At 41.0% G+C, this 19,080-nt stretch overlaps 1 protein-coding gene across 1 annotated transcript in view; it reads right to left on the bottom strand.

Moving 5' to 3' along the window:
- Positions 1 to 6,831: 6,831 nt before the first annotated feature.
- The window catches only part of LOC137320948 (E3 ubiquitin-protein ligase MARCHF1-like), a 155,045-nt gene continuing 142,796 nt past the window's right edge, over positions 6,832 to 19,080 (bottom strand). The window contains exons 6-7 of the mRNA XM_067983012.1: positions 15,112 to 15,259; positions 6,832 to 9,891 (exon numbers count right to left, since the gene is read on the bottom strand). Of these exons, the coding sequence (XP_067839113.1) occupies positions 9,584 to 9,891; positions 15,112 to 15,259 (456 nt within the window). The 3' untranslated portion in view covers positions 6,832 to 9,583. The remainder of the gene's footprint in view (positions 9,892 to 15,111; positions 15,260 to 19,080) is intronic.

The following is a 19,080-nucleotide window of genomic DNA, read 5'->3' as shown; positions in this document are numbered from 1 at the left end:
AAGCTATGATCATTTCATCCTGGTGATAATGTACATAAATAATGCAATCAAACACAAATTATATTACTGCATCATTTTGATTATAAAATGGTGTGCCCAAAACTTTTTTATGAATCCCTATAATGCGATTCATTGTAATCATAATGGAAACATGTTGTTAAACATAGGAATAATGAATGTATATACTTAAGAAAATGGAAGATTGCAATCAAATATAATTTGATGAAACAGTAATTTGCTTTAAAGAGCCACTGTTTGTTCTAGGGGCTTATTTTGGATGAAGGGGTATAAAGCCTAATTTATTTACACTCAAAACATTGAACTACCATATACTGATTCCCCCCACATGCTAATTTGCAGTTAGTACTGCCTTTGCAGAAAGTTAAACCATCAAATCAGCATGTTTGCAAAAAAAAACATTGCTCAAAATAATTAAAATGCTTAAATGCAGATGCATCATAGATGGACAATGAAGCTCTATAGTTGCATGACTCATGGAGATTCAAATTTATACTAAACGAGCTAGGCATAAATAAATACAACATAGTGGGAGGTATGAAGACCTATTTCTTATTTGATGTTTTTAAAAGCACCTGAACAAAAGCAGGATGATATTTAATTTATTCAGATGAGATCTGCTGCCAAATAGTCTTTTATTAGTGTTTTAGTCAATTGGTACTATCTTATTAAAGTGATGTTTAATTATATGTGAACAATATAGCATTACAGCAGTTACTATAACTGTTGGGTTTGGTGGTAGCGTACTGGTGGTGTAAACAGCGGGTGAGAGGAGCACTATAAAGTGGGAAAGAATTGGCTGAGAGGAGCACTATAAAGTGGGAGAGAATCAGTCGGGACGAGCACTATAAAGTGCAGGAGAAGCGGCTAAGAGGAGCACTATAAAGCAGAAGAGAATCAGCTGAGAGGAGCACTATAAAGCGGGAGAGAATCAGCAGAGAGGAGCACTATAAAGCGGGAGAGAATCAGCTGAGAGGAGCACTATAAAGCGGGAGAGAATCAGCTGAGAGAAGCACTATAAAGCAGAAGAGATGCAGCTGAGAGGAGCACTATAAAGCGGGAGAGAATCAGCTGAGAGGAGCACTATAAAGCGGGAGAGAATCAGCTGAGAGGAGCACTATAAAGCAGAAGAGATGCAGCTGAGAGGAGCACTATAAAGCGGGAGAGAATCAGCTGAGTGGCACACCACAAAGTGTGGGAGAAAAGCTGCTGGGAGGAGCACTACAAAGCACAGAAGAAGCGATTGAGAGGAGCATTATAAAGCGCGTGAGGAGTGCAGTAAGACAAATGCAGGGAAAAATTTGGAAAAAAAATCTGAATCTGAAAAAGTGACATCGCAGCAGTTGGAGGAGTGGCAGAGCCCGAGGAATTACAGCTAAGTGTTTTAATTTATTATATAATTAAACTAAGTGTTTAATTAATTAATCAGATCTAACAAAATAGAGGATACTAACATTAAAGGGTTCCGAATTTCAATACATTCAAATCTGGTATACATAAATAATAAACACGAGTTAAGGAAATAATAAAATAAAGAAGTTAATAAACTAAAAACAAGGCTAATTAGCTACAAATTAATCTGAAATCAAGCTAAATCCATCTACTAAACATAATCCAGATCTCAAGTAATCGTATTATATCTAGAACTAAATAATACCAATAAATAAATTAATTAAAACTAGAAATGGCAGTGCAGGCTATGTGTCGGGATTGTAATATGTGGGAGTTTGTGGACAGCAAAATTGTCCCGGATTATCACATCTGCAGTAAATGTCTCTGGCTTGCGACACTCTGGCTCAGAGTCTTTGAGCTGGAATGCGATTTAGAGACACTCCAACTCATAAGGGAGGGGGGAGGAATTTTGGATAGTTTTCACCAGAGTACAATCACACCTCAGAGGAAAGTACAGGTATAGGAAGGGGAAAGTGTGACTGTTAGTCAGCAGGGAAGGGGGAACCAAGGGGACATAGAGGAGTTCCCACAGACACTAGTCCTGTCCAACAAGTACAATGTACTTGCTACCTGTGAGGATAAGGATGCAGGCTGTGGAGTGGATGGCCAGAATGCTAACCATGGCACCATGGAGCAGCAGGCTGACCAATGTGGGAAGATCAGAATAGAAAGGTTGTAGTCATAGAGGACTCGATAATTAGGGGGATAGATAGCGTCCTCTGCAGGCGCGACCAAGAATCCAGAAGAGTGTGTTGCCTACCTGGTGCAAAGGTAAAGGATATCTCAGAGCAACTGGAGAGGAACTTGGAAAGGGAGGAGGAAGATCCAGTTGTTGTGGTCCATGTTGGGACTAATGACATAGGGAAGAAAAAGGAGGTCCAGCCAAGGAAATGTCAGAGTTAGGAACTAAATTAAAAACAGGACCTCATGGACGGTAATCTCGGGATGTCTACCTGAGCCACATGTTCATTGGCACAGAGATAAACAGATCAGGAAGGTGAATGAGTGGCTGAAAGAGTGGTATGGGAAGGAGAAGTTCCATTTTGTGGGACACTGGCACCAGTACTGGGTCAGGAAGGAGCTGTACCGCTGGGGTGGACTCCACCTGAACCAGAATGGGACTAGTGTCCTAGCAGAAAGTATAAATAGGGCTGTGGATAAGACTTTAAACTAGTAAAACAGGGGTAGGGATCTGGTGAAAATAACATCCTATTTCTTTTATCGTCAGACTTACGAGAGTAAAGGTCAGACCAACGTAAGGAAAAAGGGTAACATAAACAGTCAGGGGACAAATACAGTTACAGAACATCAGTACAAAATGACTGTTAAAAATAAAGAGAGTGGGACAATTACTAAAAACGAATTGAATTGCCTGAACAGCAATGTGCACAGCATCTGAAACAAAATGGGGGAATAATTCATAGTGAGGAACGAGATGTATTAGGGATAACTAAATAGTAGGCTACATAAAGAACTGGCCTGGCCATTAAATATTGCAGGATATAACATATTTAGAAAGGATAGGGAAGGAAGGGGGGGGGGTGGTGGCAGTGAAGCTGAAGTAGCTGTACTAATTAGAGACAAAATAATGGCAATAGAAAAAAGAGACATAAGTAATATTCAGATGGAAACAAATATTAAGATAGAATCTCTATGGATTGAGATAAAAGGTAAGAAGGGATCAATCACGATAATAGGCATATTCTACAGACCATCTGAAAGTGGAAGGGAAATAGAGGAAGAAATAGGTCGACAAATCTATGGAATGAGTAAAAAACATCGAGTAATAATCATGGGGGTTTTCAACTACCCCTAAATAAACGGGCAAGAAGAGGTTGGGAAAGGGAAAGGAGAATGGAGTTTTTACAGTGGATATAGGACTCCTTTCTTACCTAGTATATGAGAAGCCCAACAAGAGAGGAATCACGGCTGGGTCTAGTAATGGGAAATGAATCAGAACAGATAAGAGAAGTAAGCATAGGGGAACATCGAGGCAATAGTGATCATAACATAATAAGGTTTAAAATAATGATTGAGAAAGACAAAGACCACAGTAATAGTTTGGAAGAAAGTTATTTTTGAGAGAATAAGATTGGAACTACAGAAGGTTAACTGAAAAAAAATTGACAGGGATAGAACAACAGTGGGAAATATTTATAACGGTGATCAATAGAGTTCAGGAGAAATATATTCCGCTAAAAAATTAGAACTAGCCAATAATGCAACACAGAAATAAGGGTAAAATTGAAACTAAAGAAAAAGGCATACACTAAGTATATAGACAATAAAGGAGAGGATGTCAAAAGTGAATATGAAGAGGTTACGAAGGATATCAAAAAAACAATTAGGAAAGCAAAGAGGAACTACGAAATTAAATTATCAAGGAATATAAAAAGAAATAGTAAAGTATTCTACAGACACATAAATAACAAAAGAAAAATCAGGATAGGGATAGGGCCACTAAGGGAAGCACAGGATAAACTCACAGGTAATGACAGCGAAATGGCAGAAATATTGAATAGTTACTTTGCCTTAGTATTTACCAGGGAGACGAATAAGGTGGGCATGATATTAGAAGAGATCATCAAAAAAAGGTATAAAGACATTACAGATAGAAAGGGGGGGAAATAATTGATAAACTAATCAAACTTAGGGGGGATAAAGCCCCTGGTCCGGATGGATTGCATCCACGCATTTTAAGAGGTTAGGGAAGAGATAGCAGAGGCACTATTACAAATATATAAAAATTCATTAGAAAAGGGAATAGTGTCAGAGGACTAACGGACAGCTAATGTTATTCCTATATTTAAAAAGAGAGATAGAACAAGTCCAGGGAACTATAGACCAGTTAGCTTAACATCGGTGGTAGGAAAGATGTAATAGAAAAACATCTAGAAAATGAAAATATAATAAAGAGTAGTCAGCACGGATTTCAGAAGAGAAAGTCATGCTTGACCAATCTTAGTGAATTCTTTGAAGAAGTAACAGAAAGAGTAGACAAGGGTAATGTAGTAGATGTAATATATTTGGATTTTCAAAAGGCCTTTGGTATGGTACCACATTGTAGACTCATGACTAAGGTCAGAGCACATGGAGTCAGGGACAGGTAGCAGAATGATTTGCAAGCTGGCTACAAAACATAAAAGAGAGTTAGGGTTAAGGGTAGCTACTCAGACTGGCAAAACGTGGGAAGTGGTGTTCTGCAGGGATTGGTGCTGGGACCACTGTTGTTCACAATTTACATCAACGATTAGGACTCGGGAATCAGAAATACAATTTCAAAATTTGCGGCTGACACGAAATTGGAGAATGTAGTTAATACAAAGGAAGAATGCATAAAAATACAAGAAGACATTAATAAACTTGTGGAATGAGCGTGTAATTGGCAAATGAATTTCAATATAGATAAGTGTGAGCTGGTGCATTTTGGTAGGAAGAATAAGGGGGCCACATATTGCTTGGATAATACGTCTAAATGCGGTAGAGGAACAGAGGGATCTCGGGGTACAGATACACAAATCACTGAAAGTAGCAATGCAGGTTAATAAGGAATAAGCAATAGGGAATTCAGGACAAACTTCTTTACCCAAAGAGTGGTAAGAATGTGGAACGTGCTACGTCGAGGCAAATAGCATAGATGCATTTAAGGGGAAACTACATAAGCACACGAAGGAGAAAGGAATGGTAGGGTATGCTGATAGGGGTAGATGAAGTAGGGTGGGAGGAGGCTCATGTGGAGCATAAACACTGGCAAAGACCATTTGGGCCAAAAGACCTGTTTCTGTGCTGTGTACTCAATGTAAGAATGTGTGTTAACACTAGCTAATGCAAAACAATCCAGTCACAGACCCGTAAATGACACTGGGAGATTGACATATGAAAGCATTCATCTGAAATTCTTCTCTGCTACTTTAGCATTAACCAGTTTAAAATAAATGGGTTAACTAAAATAGCACAGAGAGAAATTTCAGGTGACTACATTAAGTGTTTGTATGATGTCATCCCATGGTAGACTTTCAGGACAAAAGATTTTTTAGCACCAAATAATAGTTCAATTTAAAATATATATATTCTGCTCAATCACCAGTATTCTTTGCTGGCTGAATAATAGTACTTTAATTAAGCTATTAATTCTGTTGAATAAATTCTGCTCAATAAATTCATTTCAATTAATTTACCAACTTATTTAACTGAGCGTAATGCGATTATATTCTAAAGGTCACCTACTCTTACCTTCCATAACTACCTTGTCTAACTGTTACGCACTTTTTAAACGTGGCAACAGCAACAGTGCTGATATTTCTCTTGTCCATTTTCAACGTAGTTATCAGTAGTAATAACTTACTTTTTTGCAGTATTGAAGTGATGGCAATTAAATATCTTATACAGACACAATCACTTTCACAGAAACATAGTCCAACTGCTTTATTTGAAATCACAAGCTTTAGGAACTTTGCTCCTTCGTCACCTGGTGTTGTACGACTCCTTACATTTGTCCACCCCAGTCCATCACCGGCATCTCCACATCACAGAAACATAGGAACAGGAGTATGCCATTCAGCCCCTCGAGCCTGCGCTGCCATTCAATTAGATCATGGTTGATCTGTACCTCAACGCCATTTACACTCCTTAGCTCCATATCCCTTAATACCCTTACCTAACAAAAATCTATCAATCTCAGTCTTGACAGCTCCAATTGTCATCCACAGCCTTTTGGGGGAGAGTATTCCAGATTTCTACTACCCTTTGTGTGTAAAAATGCTTCCTGATTTCCGCTGAAATGGCCTAGCTCTAATTTTAAGATTATGTCCCCTCATCAGAGAAAAAACATTCTCTGTATCTACCCTATCGAATCCTTTTAACATTTTAAACACCTTGATCAGATCATCCCTCAATCTTCTATACTCAAGGGAATACAAGCCAAGTTTATGAAACCTGTCCTCATAATTTACCCTCTAAGCTCCGGTATCTTTCTGGTGAATCTGCACTGCACCCCCTCCAAGGCTAATATATCCTTCCTGAGGTGCAGTGCCCAGAACTGAATGCAGCATTCCGGATGGAGTTTGACCAAGGCTCTGTACAACTGAAGCATCACTTCCTCCCGTTTGTAATCCAGCCACCTTGAGATAACACATAAGTGTTCCTGTACAGCACCATTCCATTTGGGTAGAAGGAAACAAATTCCCTGTATTTGAGTTTCTTTGCATGACAATGAACAAAACATTAAAGAGGATCTTGTTGGATTCTGTTGTTTTGTATAGCTGAATGAAGTTTTAAATCACTGATAACATGGACTAAAATGACTCAATTTTTTCTAATTTTGTTTCAATAATCATCGCACAGGCATAGATTTTTCTTTTATTTTATAAATATATTGCACAAACATAATATTTAAATAATTCCATCAGATTTCATTGATTTTCTATCTTAAATATACAATTACTGCACAAAGACATAATACCCATATTTTCTAAAGAATTGGACAAAATAAAAACTACACAGAAAGTCGATTCTGGTTATGAAATATAGAAATGGGATGGGCAAAAGTTGTTCTCAATGTTAGTCTGTGCAATATCTGAATGAAGAAGTTTATGTAATGAGTAAAATTGAGCTTCGATGAAAAACCAATCATCTCACACATTGTTCAAATACCAAAAAAGTTAAATATATTGAAATTTCTGACAATCTTAATAGTTGTGCACCATCAGTAAAATGTTTAGCGTCCTCTGTGCTTAATTACTATTATGGACAAATGACTCGTACAGCAAAGACTCCTTGAAACGCAGCCACATTATCCTGTTGTCTAAAACCAACAGCTAAAGGACTAATGCTTAGAATGTCCTAGTGGAATGAGGAGCCCTTATCATTATGCCATTACTGAATATTGCAGTTTACAGGAGGTGAGCTTCACTCACAACCTAAAACATAATTTCTTGGGGGTGGGGGGGGAGAAGAGAAAACAATCATCCCAATTCCCATAAACAAAATGGGGAAAATGCATTATCAAAAATACAAACACACAACACACAGCTAAAAACACACAACTGTATATCTCAATAGTGTGGCTGAATTGTCTTAAGTAGTCTAAAAATATGCCGTGAGTTGTGGGTGTAATAAATGGGAAAGGAAGTTTCCTGCAGCGCTTGTAGTGTAACCAGTAAGACAAATTGAGATGTGCAAACACTCGGGAGTTTCATGTGGCCTAATCTAAGGCTAACCATGGCAGAAACTGTACTGGGGGGTTGGGGGGTAGCGGGGGGGGGGGGGGGGGGGGAGGTGGAGAAAAGCTGTCTATGGAATGATTTATCGATTACATATCAATGGAAAAGGCATAAAGATACCTACAAGTCTTCCAAGGTTTTTGTTTTGTACTATTATTGGACCAGCTGTAGGATATACATTGATTAAATTATTGCACCTAAATATTTTCTCCCAACAGCACATCAAATCTTGGGATTAAGCAGAGTTGTTATGAAGTTTGAAATATTGATATGCAATGCTGTGAGAAATGACAGCCAACCCTCTATATTTCTATTAAATACCATGAGCCCATCCATTCTTCTGATTTGCAGTACAATTTGATCCCGTGCCTTAAAGCACTAATGCTGAAAGGTGGAGAAACATTTGATTACACAATTTTTAACACTAGAATCAATGCCCCTTCCAGCCCTAAACAGATCAGACTAGCCAACGAAGCATAAAACTCCATTCTGCACATGTGCTCAAACCAAGTACAATGTAATAATGATACACAAGCCAGGCAGAGATAACTCTCCCAGACTCTTTGGTGACCTATAGATAAGTGTATCAGGAAGTGTGGGGCTTGCTGACCATATAACATACTCTGTGCTGCAAAGCAAAGGGCCCTTAATCTGGAACATTGCTTTAGGTGAAAGTACTAGTCTATAAAGGGATAATGTGACTGACATGTATAAATGACTAACACCACAAGGAACTTTATTAAAAAGGTCACTATTAACAAGGCCAATGAATTATCAAAGTTTAGCCATTTTCTTTGTATATTCTGAATCCTCTCGGGCATTCCACATAGAAGTACCTATTTTAGAACTGAGCGGTGATGAAACTCTACTGTGGTTATTTCCCAGTGGTACAGTAGAATAGCTGTTTGGATGCAGCAGTCACCTCCCGGTGGAGGAGACATTTCTCGGTTCTTCCATTGCTAATATTGATAGATAAGCTGACAAGTATGGTGACAAGCTGACTCATACCATCAAAACATCATGCTGAATAAAGTCCTCATAACAGATGTAGCCATGTTTCATCTTGCATAAAGCATGAGTCCACATGAGTTTCTAAGGGAGCCATGAACGATGGACTATAATGCACCCAACGTTATTTAAATGTGCGGTAGGATTTCCTAAAGGAGGATGCTGACTGATTTTCTGAGTATAGCTCCAGATTCCACACTGAACACATTGCTAGTCCCTCAACAGAATTTACTGTTTGAACAGGTAAATGTAAAAAAAATGCTACGATCTCACTGCAATAACAACTTGAAGGTGGGTGTTTCTTAAAGGATGCATCACATCACTGGCCATTAGAACAGTGCAGTCTTAAGCCAAGGTGAATATTGGTGTGTTAGAAACCAACAAGAAATGTCAATCTTGGCATTCATCATCGCCTCACTAACGTACACTGTGCACTGTTTCATTAGAGAGAATTACTTTGCTTAGGTGTAATAAGCTTAGAGGGTTAAACCACAACTGTGACACTGATGAAAGACTGGTTTCCCAAGATTAACATTTCAAAATAGACCCTAACTATAGCAAAATATTTCATCATAAAAGCTGTAAAATTAAAAAGTGCTTCTTCTCTACAAATTCTTAATTATGACATTGCACACATTCTTTGTAATGCTGACTGCATCACTTGTACCATGTCTGATACCATTGACATACACCACTAAGTAGTTAATTTCCATAGACAGCGACATGTTGTTCCTCTGCTGATTGTGTCCGTTTTGTCCTTACTTCCTGTAGGGTTTTGAAAAGGACTGCACAATCGTTAATCCTGCTAATTCGTAGTATGCTTCTGAAAGGAACTGATTTCCGAGAATATGTGCAGTTCTTCAAGTGAACATCAGAAACACACATCACACAGGTGCAACTCCAGGGACACCAACCTGCACCTCTGGTGCCCTCTGTAAGGTTGTTTCTGTCTGTGACACTGGCACAATTACACTGTCTCTGATTGCAGAGTTTTGACTATTTGAAGTGTTCTTGTCATCAATCTTCTTGCCAGTGTCTGGGCAGTTCTGTACAAAGATGACCCTGTTATACGCTTTTAGTCTTCGCCACAGTTGAAAGTAGACCTTACACTGCACATACATGAAAACGAGGCCGCCTGTAAATCCAATGGCTACCACCACCAATTTTGTCCAAAAAGGCCATTCTAGAACACCTATTAAAAAAAGCCACCATGTTTATCCATTATCACCACAATCACATTTCTTTTTCTTGTTTATTTTTTATCCCTTCAAAGTTTTCTTTTCAATTTTCAAATATAAATAATTCCTAAGTTATTTTCTGAAAGAAAACCATAGGACTTTGTTCTTGCTGGCTGTATGCATATCTGTTCCAATCCTTGTAACTGTCCTGTGCCATGTAACCATGGCCTTGAAATGGCAGTCAACTGCTGCAGGAACTCCAGCGGGGAGTCCGGCTGAACGGCCGCAAACACTGCCGGGACCTCGAAACGAGCCCCAGATAGAGTTTCCAGTGGCCTAGTTTGGGGACGGAGCCTCTGCCCGCCCTAAACAAGGCCACTGACGCAAAGGGAGCAGAATCGTGAGCAGGGCCTCGCTAGGCTGGGAGTTCCCACTTCTTTGACCTTGAAAGGATCTGGCGTTAAGTTTGGAGGCTGGTATACCGAATGAGGTGAGGGTCTACCGCCATCCTAAAGAGTACCCAGAACGCCCGACAGGGAGGCAACCAGGATTCCCAGTGATTAGAAAACATTATTTTTTCTTTATTAATGATATTATCAGCCCCCGACGCCAACGTGCCCACTTCTGGTTTTAACAGAGGTGGGTTTTGAGGCAGGCGACTACCCTGCTCTCTGGAAGCGGGTCTGTCATTAAAATATTTTAAAGAGGCTGCTTGCCTCGAATTTAACCTGTGTTTCCAGGGGGCCGGATTTTTCAGGCCTCAGGAAACTCTGCAGCTGAAGGGAGGCGAGAATGGCTGAATGGAACAGGTAAGTGCCTTACCAGCACTGCTTGTGGGCTGGGTGGAGCAGGAGTGATTCCCCCTGGCCCACCAAGCAAACCTGCTTCCACCCTTGCGATCGGACTCCCTCGATCGGGCGGCCCCCAACCGCGCCCCCCACCACGCGATCAGACCCAACCGATGTCCGAACCCCCCCACCCCCTCCCCGATCTCCTCCCGACATCAGACCCCCCCTCCCCCCCTCCCACCAAAATCAGACCCCCGGCCCGATCTCAATTTGGCTGGCTGTGAGCGGGAAAACGATTTGAAGAATTTAAAAGTCGCCTGATGTCAAAATTGTCAGGCCGTCCGGGAAACCCATACTTCCGGGTTTCCATCCGCAAATCCTCTTCCCTGCTCTCTTCCCATCTCGGATTTATTATCGGGGCCCATGTCCCTCTGTGTGCATGTCACAGTCGGTGTATTTGTAATTGCCTGTTTTCTTATTCAAGTCAACATGTGTATATTTGTGTATATTTAAAAAGGAAGAGTTCCATTTATATAGTCTTATCTCAGAAACATCGCAAAGTACTTCAGATGCAATGAATTACTCTGAAATGCAGTCATGTTTGTTATGTAGAGAAACATAGCAGCTATTTTTACACAGCATGGCCAGATAACCCATTTTTGGGTGGTTTTGGTTGAGAGAGGAATGTTGGTCATTTCATCAAATAGTGACACAGAATCTTTAATGTCCATCTGAACCTGCAGTTGGGGTCTCAGTAGGTCTTGGACACTGTCTCTGTGTACTCATTACAGTCAGGGGCCTGATTTTCACCAACTCACGGGAAATTAGACATAGAAAAAGGGGAGGAGACCTGAAAAGCTAGATTTCTTCCCCTTTTGCATATGATGTGCATTTCTGGAGAGCTGGAAGGCAGAAAGGAGCTTCGTTATAATATTCAAATGATGCAGGAGTAAGTAAGGAAGTAAGTTTAAAGACAAGTGATAAGATTCATTCAACAGTGTTTCTTAATTTTCTTTACCACTTAGGTTCTCATGAGCCTTTTTTACTAATTGCCATAATTTTGTTTCCCTCTAGCACTGGTAATGGCACCAGTTGATTTCCCGATGGGAATCCTCCTATGGGAGGTGCTTAGAAGGAGGAGGACCACTGAAGGGAGGCCACGGCAGGTCAGGCTGCACAAGAGGTGCACTGTGTCCATCTGCAGGTACCTATAGCTGCTGACAAAGGTAGAATTACCTGCATGAAGAAAGGGCATCCCAGAGTGATCATCAGCGGAGCCTGACTGAGTGCACCAGTGCCTACCTGGCAACAACTGTGAAGAACTGTCTTCACAGGTCAGCAGAAAGCTGGGTGCAGAGTTGTGCCATCTGCTGCAAGGGCACCTGCAGCTACCACACAGCATTGGGTTGGCACAGCCAATCACAGGACCAGTCAGCTACAGCCGACTCTTCCCACCTTCTTGCAGGTATGCTGCAATAATGAACTAATGTGGTGGTACCCAGGAGTTCGAAATGCACATCATTGCAGCCACCTAATGCAGCACTACCTCCATTTCAACCGCCATCAAACAGGGGTTGGGTATTGGGTTGTATTTGTCAGTAAACTCATGCCTGAACTTTGGGTTCCTTTTCCCTTCATTGTTTCCTAGGACTACTTAATCCCCTGCCTCTTCAGCCTTGCCAAATATTGCTAAAAGTTTGAGATGCCTTTTTAAGCCTTTCTAAAGGCTTTTAGAATTGTCCGTCACCCTTTTGTGGCATTTTGCCATCCCTTTGAATTTCACTTACACACAATTTTCCTGATCTGCCGCTATAGATCCCTATACCTGCCCAAATCTGCACCTGGATCGAAGAATAATTAACTATCACCCAAAGCCAAAATTACCTCCTACCTTTCAGGCAGAGATTGCACCAGTTCTTAACCATTTAGAACTGATTTACACCAGTACATGAAAACCAGTCATCATGGCCCTGATATTGACAGGGAGGCTGAAAACGGCCGAAGAACCTGGCAGAGCCGGGGATGCGGATGTCTTGCTGAACTTAATGGGAGGACCTCATTTTCATATTTTTCTTCTGTTTCCCACGCAGCAGCCGGCCAAATTGACAGCCTGGCCAGCAGCTAGAAGGGAACACCAGCGGCAGGAGGCAGCAGCCAGGGACTCTTGGGGACGATCCCTGGCAATGGGGTGGGTTGGGGGGGGTGGGGAGGTCAGTGTTTGGAGCATGGGGGGCGGGTGAAGGTCGCAATTGCGGCATGGTTAGGTTGGCAATCGGGGCATGGGAGCGGACGTGGTCAGCTGGAGGGAGAGAGATGCATTGGTCTGGAAAGAAGGAGGTCGGCTATCATGGCGGAGGGGGGAAGAGAGGTTGCGATTGGCAGAAGGGAGGCTGAAGGTTCCTTGAGGGGTTGGAGGAACTCTCCTGCTCCCCCCGGCCCACAAGGAGTGCTGTAAAAGGCACTTACCTTGTGGAGCTGGCAGCGCTCGTCTCCATTTCACTGCCAGGTTTCTCGACCGCTGGGAAACTTGGGCGGTATCTGTAAAATTTAAATCGGACTCCCAATTGCACTGTGTTAAATATGTTAATGAAGTGTCCCGCCTCTCCACGGCAGGACATTCAGACGCCATGAAACCCACCGCCATAAAAACGGGCAATGGGTTAAGGGTCGCGTTCCCCATTTTTTCATTTTTAAACGCCATCCCCCCGACCCTCTACCTCCTGATGTGGGCATGTTAATACCGAGGCCCATGTATGTGAAACGGAGTCTGTGTACTTGTTATCGTGAATGAAGAGGGGTCATTTTAGCTTTTGGTGGGGGCAGAAAATAGGCTGTTGTGGCCACACATTATACACCCCACTCGATTTTCTTTTCCATTGACTTCAACGAAAGGAAAATGAAGTGGGCTAAAATTGGCCTCAATTTGTAGCTGCCTGTGCGTTTGTTACAGGCAGCCCTTTATGGAGCTGTGCTAATTAATGAAGTGCTTACCGAAAAGTAAAAGTGAATTAAAAAATATATAATTTATGACTGAAAAATTAAAAGTGCATTTTATTTAATTTTAATCTTCCTCCATCCTTAGACAGTGCATGCTGCAGCAGTCAGTGCCACTCCATTAGTGGATGATAAAAACTGTTCTCTGCTGGTGGATTTTCTCAAAAACATAAAGCTGATTATCTGTGAACCATTTGAGTAGATACTTTTCTGTAAGAATCTTTGATTTTAGAAGGTAAGCACTAAACCCAACCTACTTCTTATGGAGGTTTCTGACGTGTAGCAGGTATTATGGGTGCAAAACCCTCTGATTTATTTTCAAGTACTGTAACAGTGTGCAGTAGCAGTGCTTCAATTAATGCCGCCAAAGGAGGTCAGCATTGGGGCTGCTTGAAATGCAGAGCTGGATTAAGAATTGAGGTCCTGAGCACCAAGAATCTTCTGCACCCTTCACAAAATCCCCCCCCCCCCCAGTCCATTACCGGGGTCCCCATCTTTGCACGGGGCTCCATATTTGGTTGGGGCCCCTGGGCGTGGGCCCCATAGGCCTGTGCGTTAATCCGCCCCTGTTGAAATGCATGCCCCGTGCACTTGGAATCACTTTGGTTCGGGAGCAAGTTGTTCTGCAATATAAATGGGATATGGAACACATTCAAATAATCTGTGTTTTATTAAACATGTTTCTGACGTGAGGACCTCGCACAACAATAACTAAATGGGTAATTTTCTGAGTTCAGTCGCACATATCAGGAAATCATTGCCACACGGACCATGATTTCCTGATATGCACAACTGGCAGGTGAGACTCCTCACTACCATCGCAAACTTGGAAAACTAACCCTAGGAAAAAATCCTTTTAGTAAATGATTGTAAATGATGGTTTCTGTCCATTCTATAGTCAGTTGGTAGAAAACCTAGTCCCTATAGCAGTAAGTTTAAATAGAAGAGTTATTAGAAATTATCAAAATTCCCTAATGAAAAATGGCACTTATTTTTTCAAATTTCGACTGCTGTCTGCAGGGTCTGAAGGTACATGCAGGTGTTGTAGTTACACACTTTGAAGACTTCACAACCTGAGAGGTTTGATTCTAAAAAAAAACATTCACATCAACTCAAGTTGTGAGAACTTTTGAGATGAACAGTATCTCAGTTGTTGCAACTGTGATCTGTGCTGATGTACAAACAAATTCGTCAGTTTGCTGAAATCCTTCAGACTTACCCTTAACAGCAAGCGTTTTTATATAGTCTGCAGTGTATTGACATCATATCCCTTTCCAAATTATATCTATGGATTATCTCATGTGATCCAATTAGAATTTTCTTGGGTTTTGAAACAATTTTTAGGAGGTTCTCTCAGCCAAATCCATGAATGTCGATCCTGTATGATTTTTCTTCTGTTTTACACAGTCAAGCAGGTTTCTATAGCAAGGGGGCAAATTAATAAATTCTTACCATTGTCATTACCCTGTTTGATCTCCTCTGCTGTTCGGTCTATCAGGACATACAAAGACCATACAACACATGTGATCGCAACAATGTGGAAGGTGACAGAGCATACAATCTTCCTCCTCTCACTTGTTGACATCTGCAGCTTTTCCCACTGAAAGAAGCACAAGAGAGAATTATTTTTGTGGTTATGGGTAACTTTTCAACCATGTAATGTTGTGTCAAAAGTGATTGACAGGTGGGGGTAAGCGTACTGGAGCAACTTGAAGTAAACAGTTTCATTGAGGAAAGAGCAGAGAAGAAGCCATTAAATGACAGGAGATCATCCCAGCTCTTTGGGAGCAATGATCAGTTACTTAACAAATCTAAAGCTTCTATTTTAATACAGTCAGTCAGTCACTAGTTTATTTGAAATAGGCTAATGTATCTGCTCAAACAGTGGACAAAGGATGAATGTGTTAAGCATTTGACTAATATTGCCAATAGTAATTTCTACTCTTGTTTCTGGGCTGGAAAGGGAAAACAAAATTGGACATGATTACCACTCCTAATCAACACCCGGCAACCTCTGTTGTAAAGTGTGCAACTGTGAACATCAGGCAGTTAACTTTCCTTTGTATTATTTTATTACACTGGCCTGATGGGCCAAATGGCCTCCTTCTGTTGCGTAATTTTCTATGATTCTATGAACACAATGGGCCATAATTTGTTGTAGCAGGGCATCTAACGATGTCTGCACATGGAATCATAGAAAGGTTACAGCACGGAAGGAGGCCATTTGGCCCATCAAATCCGTGCCAGCTCTATGCAAGAGCAATCCAGTTAGTCCCACTCCCCTGCCCTATCCCCGTAGCCTTGCAAATTTTTTCCTTTCAAATACTTATCCAGTTCCCTTTTGAAAGCCACAATTGAATCTGCCTCCACCCTCCCCCTGACAGTGCATTCCAGATCATAACCATTCGCTGTGTAAAAAAGTTTTTCCTCATGTCACCTTTGGTTCTTTTGGCAATCACCTTAAATCTATGTCCTCTGGTTCTTGACCCTTCCACCACTGGGAACAGTTTCTCTCAACCCTTCTGTTTAAACCCTTCATGATTTTGAATACCTCTATCAAATATCCTCTCAATCTTCTCTGTTCGAAGAAGAACAACCCCAGCTTCTACAGTCTATCCATGTAACTGAAATCCCTCATCCCTGGAATCATTCTAGTAAATATTTTCTGCACCCTATCTAAGGCCTTCACATCTTTCCTAAAGTGCAGAGCCCAGAACTGGACATAATATTCCAGTTGTGGTTGAACCAGTGTTTTATCAAGGATCATCATGACTTCCTTGCTTTTGTACTCTATGCCTCTATTTATAAAGCCCAGGATCCTGTATGCTTTTTTAACTGCCTTCTCAACCTGCCCTGCCACCTTCAACGATTTGTGCACATATACCCCAAATCTCTCTGTTCCTGTACCCCTTTTAGAATTGTGCTCTTTAGTTTATATTGCCTCTCCTCATTCTTCCGACTGAAATGTATCACTTTTCATTTTTCTGCGTTGAATTTCATCTGCCACGTGTCCGCCCATGCCACTAGCCTGTCTATATCCTCTTGAAGTCTATCACTATCCTCCTCACTGTTTACTAAACTTCGAAATTTTGAAATTGTGCCCCATACAGCCAAGTCCAAGTCATTAATATATATCAAGAAAAGCAGTAGTCCTGGTACTGATCCCTGGGGAACACCACTGCACACCTTCCTCCAGTCTGAAAAACAACCGTTCACCACTGTTCTCTGCTTCCTGTTACTTAGCCAATTTTGTATCCATGCTGCTACTGCCCCCTTTATTCCACGGGCTTCAATTTGATGACAAGCCCATTATGTGGCACTTTATCAAATGCCTTTTGAAAGTCCATATACACCACATCAACCGCATTGCCCTCATCAACCCTCTCTGTTACCTCATCAAAAAATTCTATCAAGTTAGTTAAACACGATTTGCCTTTAACAAATCCGTGCTGGTTTCTCCTAATCAACCCACACTTGTCCAAGACCAATTTAGGATTTAAAATTTTTTGCGTGGCAAGTTGCTGAAAGTGTGAGCTGATAACGTCGCAGTGAGGGAAACAGGGCATCTGGGAACTGAGTGAACAGGGCAAGCAACCGGGTATCTCTTTAACCAATCAGATTGAAGGACTGTGAAATTAACAGCACGAGGACTGAGCAGGAAGTGTAAATTAGAGAGGGTGAATTCAAAGTAAAATCAGGTACAGAAAGAGAAAATAAAGAGAGGAAGAAAGATTGGATTAAGAGAGAGAGAAAAAAGGGACAGAAAGGAAAAATGAAAAAAAATTAAAACATTTAAAATGTTACATTTTTAAAATCTCCAACAACAATTAAAATCTGAAGGAATGAGACTTCAAACTTGTAATAATTAATTTTCAGTGCCAGAGAAGTTGATTGGCAGTAATTAACACCTATCACGTCATTGAAAGGGTACTTAGACTTGAAATGACAAGACTAAACTTTCTGTGGCGAGTTTAGTTCATATCTACTGTGCAAATATAGCAACTTCACGCCATTCAATGCATTTCAATGGTGAGGCAGACAGCGAGATGCCTTTTTAGCACAGCTGACAGCGAGTAGGGCAACTCGGACAGCAACATTTGGATTTCCATGTTTAATCGCGCATCTGCCCCTCTCCTGACGTTGCTGTTCCATTTGCGCATAAATAACAGCGAGTGCCATTAGCCTCAACGTTATTTTGACAGCAAATTCTGGCCCATTAATATTAAATTCCTGTCTGTGCTACTTTAAAACTAGCTCATTGCACCAGCCGGTCCCCTAATCTATTGCTTTTAAATCATTCTCTAAATTTAAAAGGCAACACTGATACCATGTGTTAGCACAGTTGTCACAAGACTCATGAAGCATGCAGAATCTAACATGGTATGGCCCTGAAATTACTCTGTGGGATACTGGCGTATAAATGCTTAATGTACTTATCTCAAATTTCTCTCTGCTATTTTAGCAGAGACGCTAGCCATTTATTTTAAGCAAGTTAACGCCTCTACTAAAACAGCGGAGTGAAGAATTTCAGATCAGGGTCAATTAGACAACATTGCCGATAAACTCTATTCTATTATCTCTCGGTTTCTTATTACTGCTACAGGTCAAAAGACAGTCTGTTTAATACTAATGGAAGCAGAACTTTCCATACTTCTCACCGAGAATGAAACCAATCTATAACATGGTGATTATAAAATGGTTTCACTCTTGCTAAGAGGTACAGGTAAACGCCATCTCCATCAGCATGAAATGGACCTCTCACCTTGGACAGGTTGTTGGGGAACGAGGTAAGGGATTCAAACCAAAGAAGAAAATAGTGAAAGGAAAACTAATAAAAAGAAACAAATCTAAATTAAAAACACAAAGCAAGTACTTCACACATTAGGCAGCAATATCCACCATTACACTTTTATTGAAATCCTAGCAATAACTTCTGACAAACATTAGTTCCAATCTTTCCATTGTCCATTCTATTCTGAGCAACATTTTAAAGTTATTCCCTTCTGTTTTTAAGTCTGCTCACAGGATGGACATGTAACCTGCTCCCAGACCTCTTAACACCATGTGCAGTTATATAATATTTGATTGGTTCTGGCAGGTTTGAAGTTTCCCCTTCTTTCCTATAGGGCAGTTTCCTGTGTGCGTCTGCACATATCGCCAGTGTCTTGGTCAGGATTGGGACCTCACTGTCTATGGAATTGGTGGCTCAAACCTAGTACTCAGCGACCATCACCCTGTTTTAAACATTTATTTTTGACTTAGTGTAGCAAGGTGAAAATGTCAGATCAAAAATTATTTTTTTTACTTAATACTCGGTGGCATCAGACATTTCCCCCAATGTTACTGACGTAATGAAGAGTGTGCCGACATTTGTATGACAGTGCGCCCAAGCCTAAAACAGCTTTGCTGCAACAGTGCAAT

This window comes from Heptranchias perlo, chromosome 1 (genome assembly GCF_035084215.1).
Source record: "Heptranchias perlo isolate sHepPer1 chromosome 1, sHepPer1.hap1, whole genome shotgun sequence".
Taxonomy (NCBI): domain Eukaryota; kingdom Metazoa; phylum Chordata; class Chondrichthyes; order Hexanchiformes; family Hexanchidae; genus Heptranchias; species Heptranchias perlo.
This window is presented reverse-complemented; position numbering and strand designations above follow the sequence as displayed.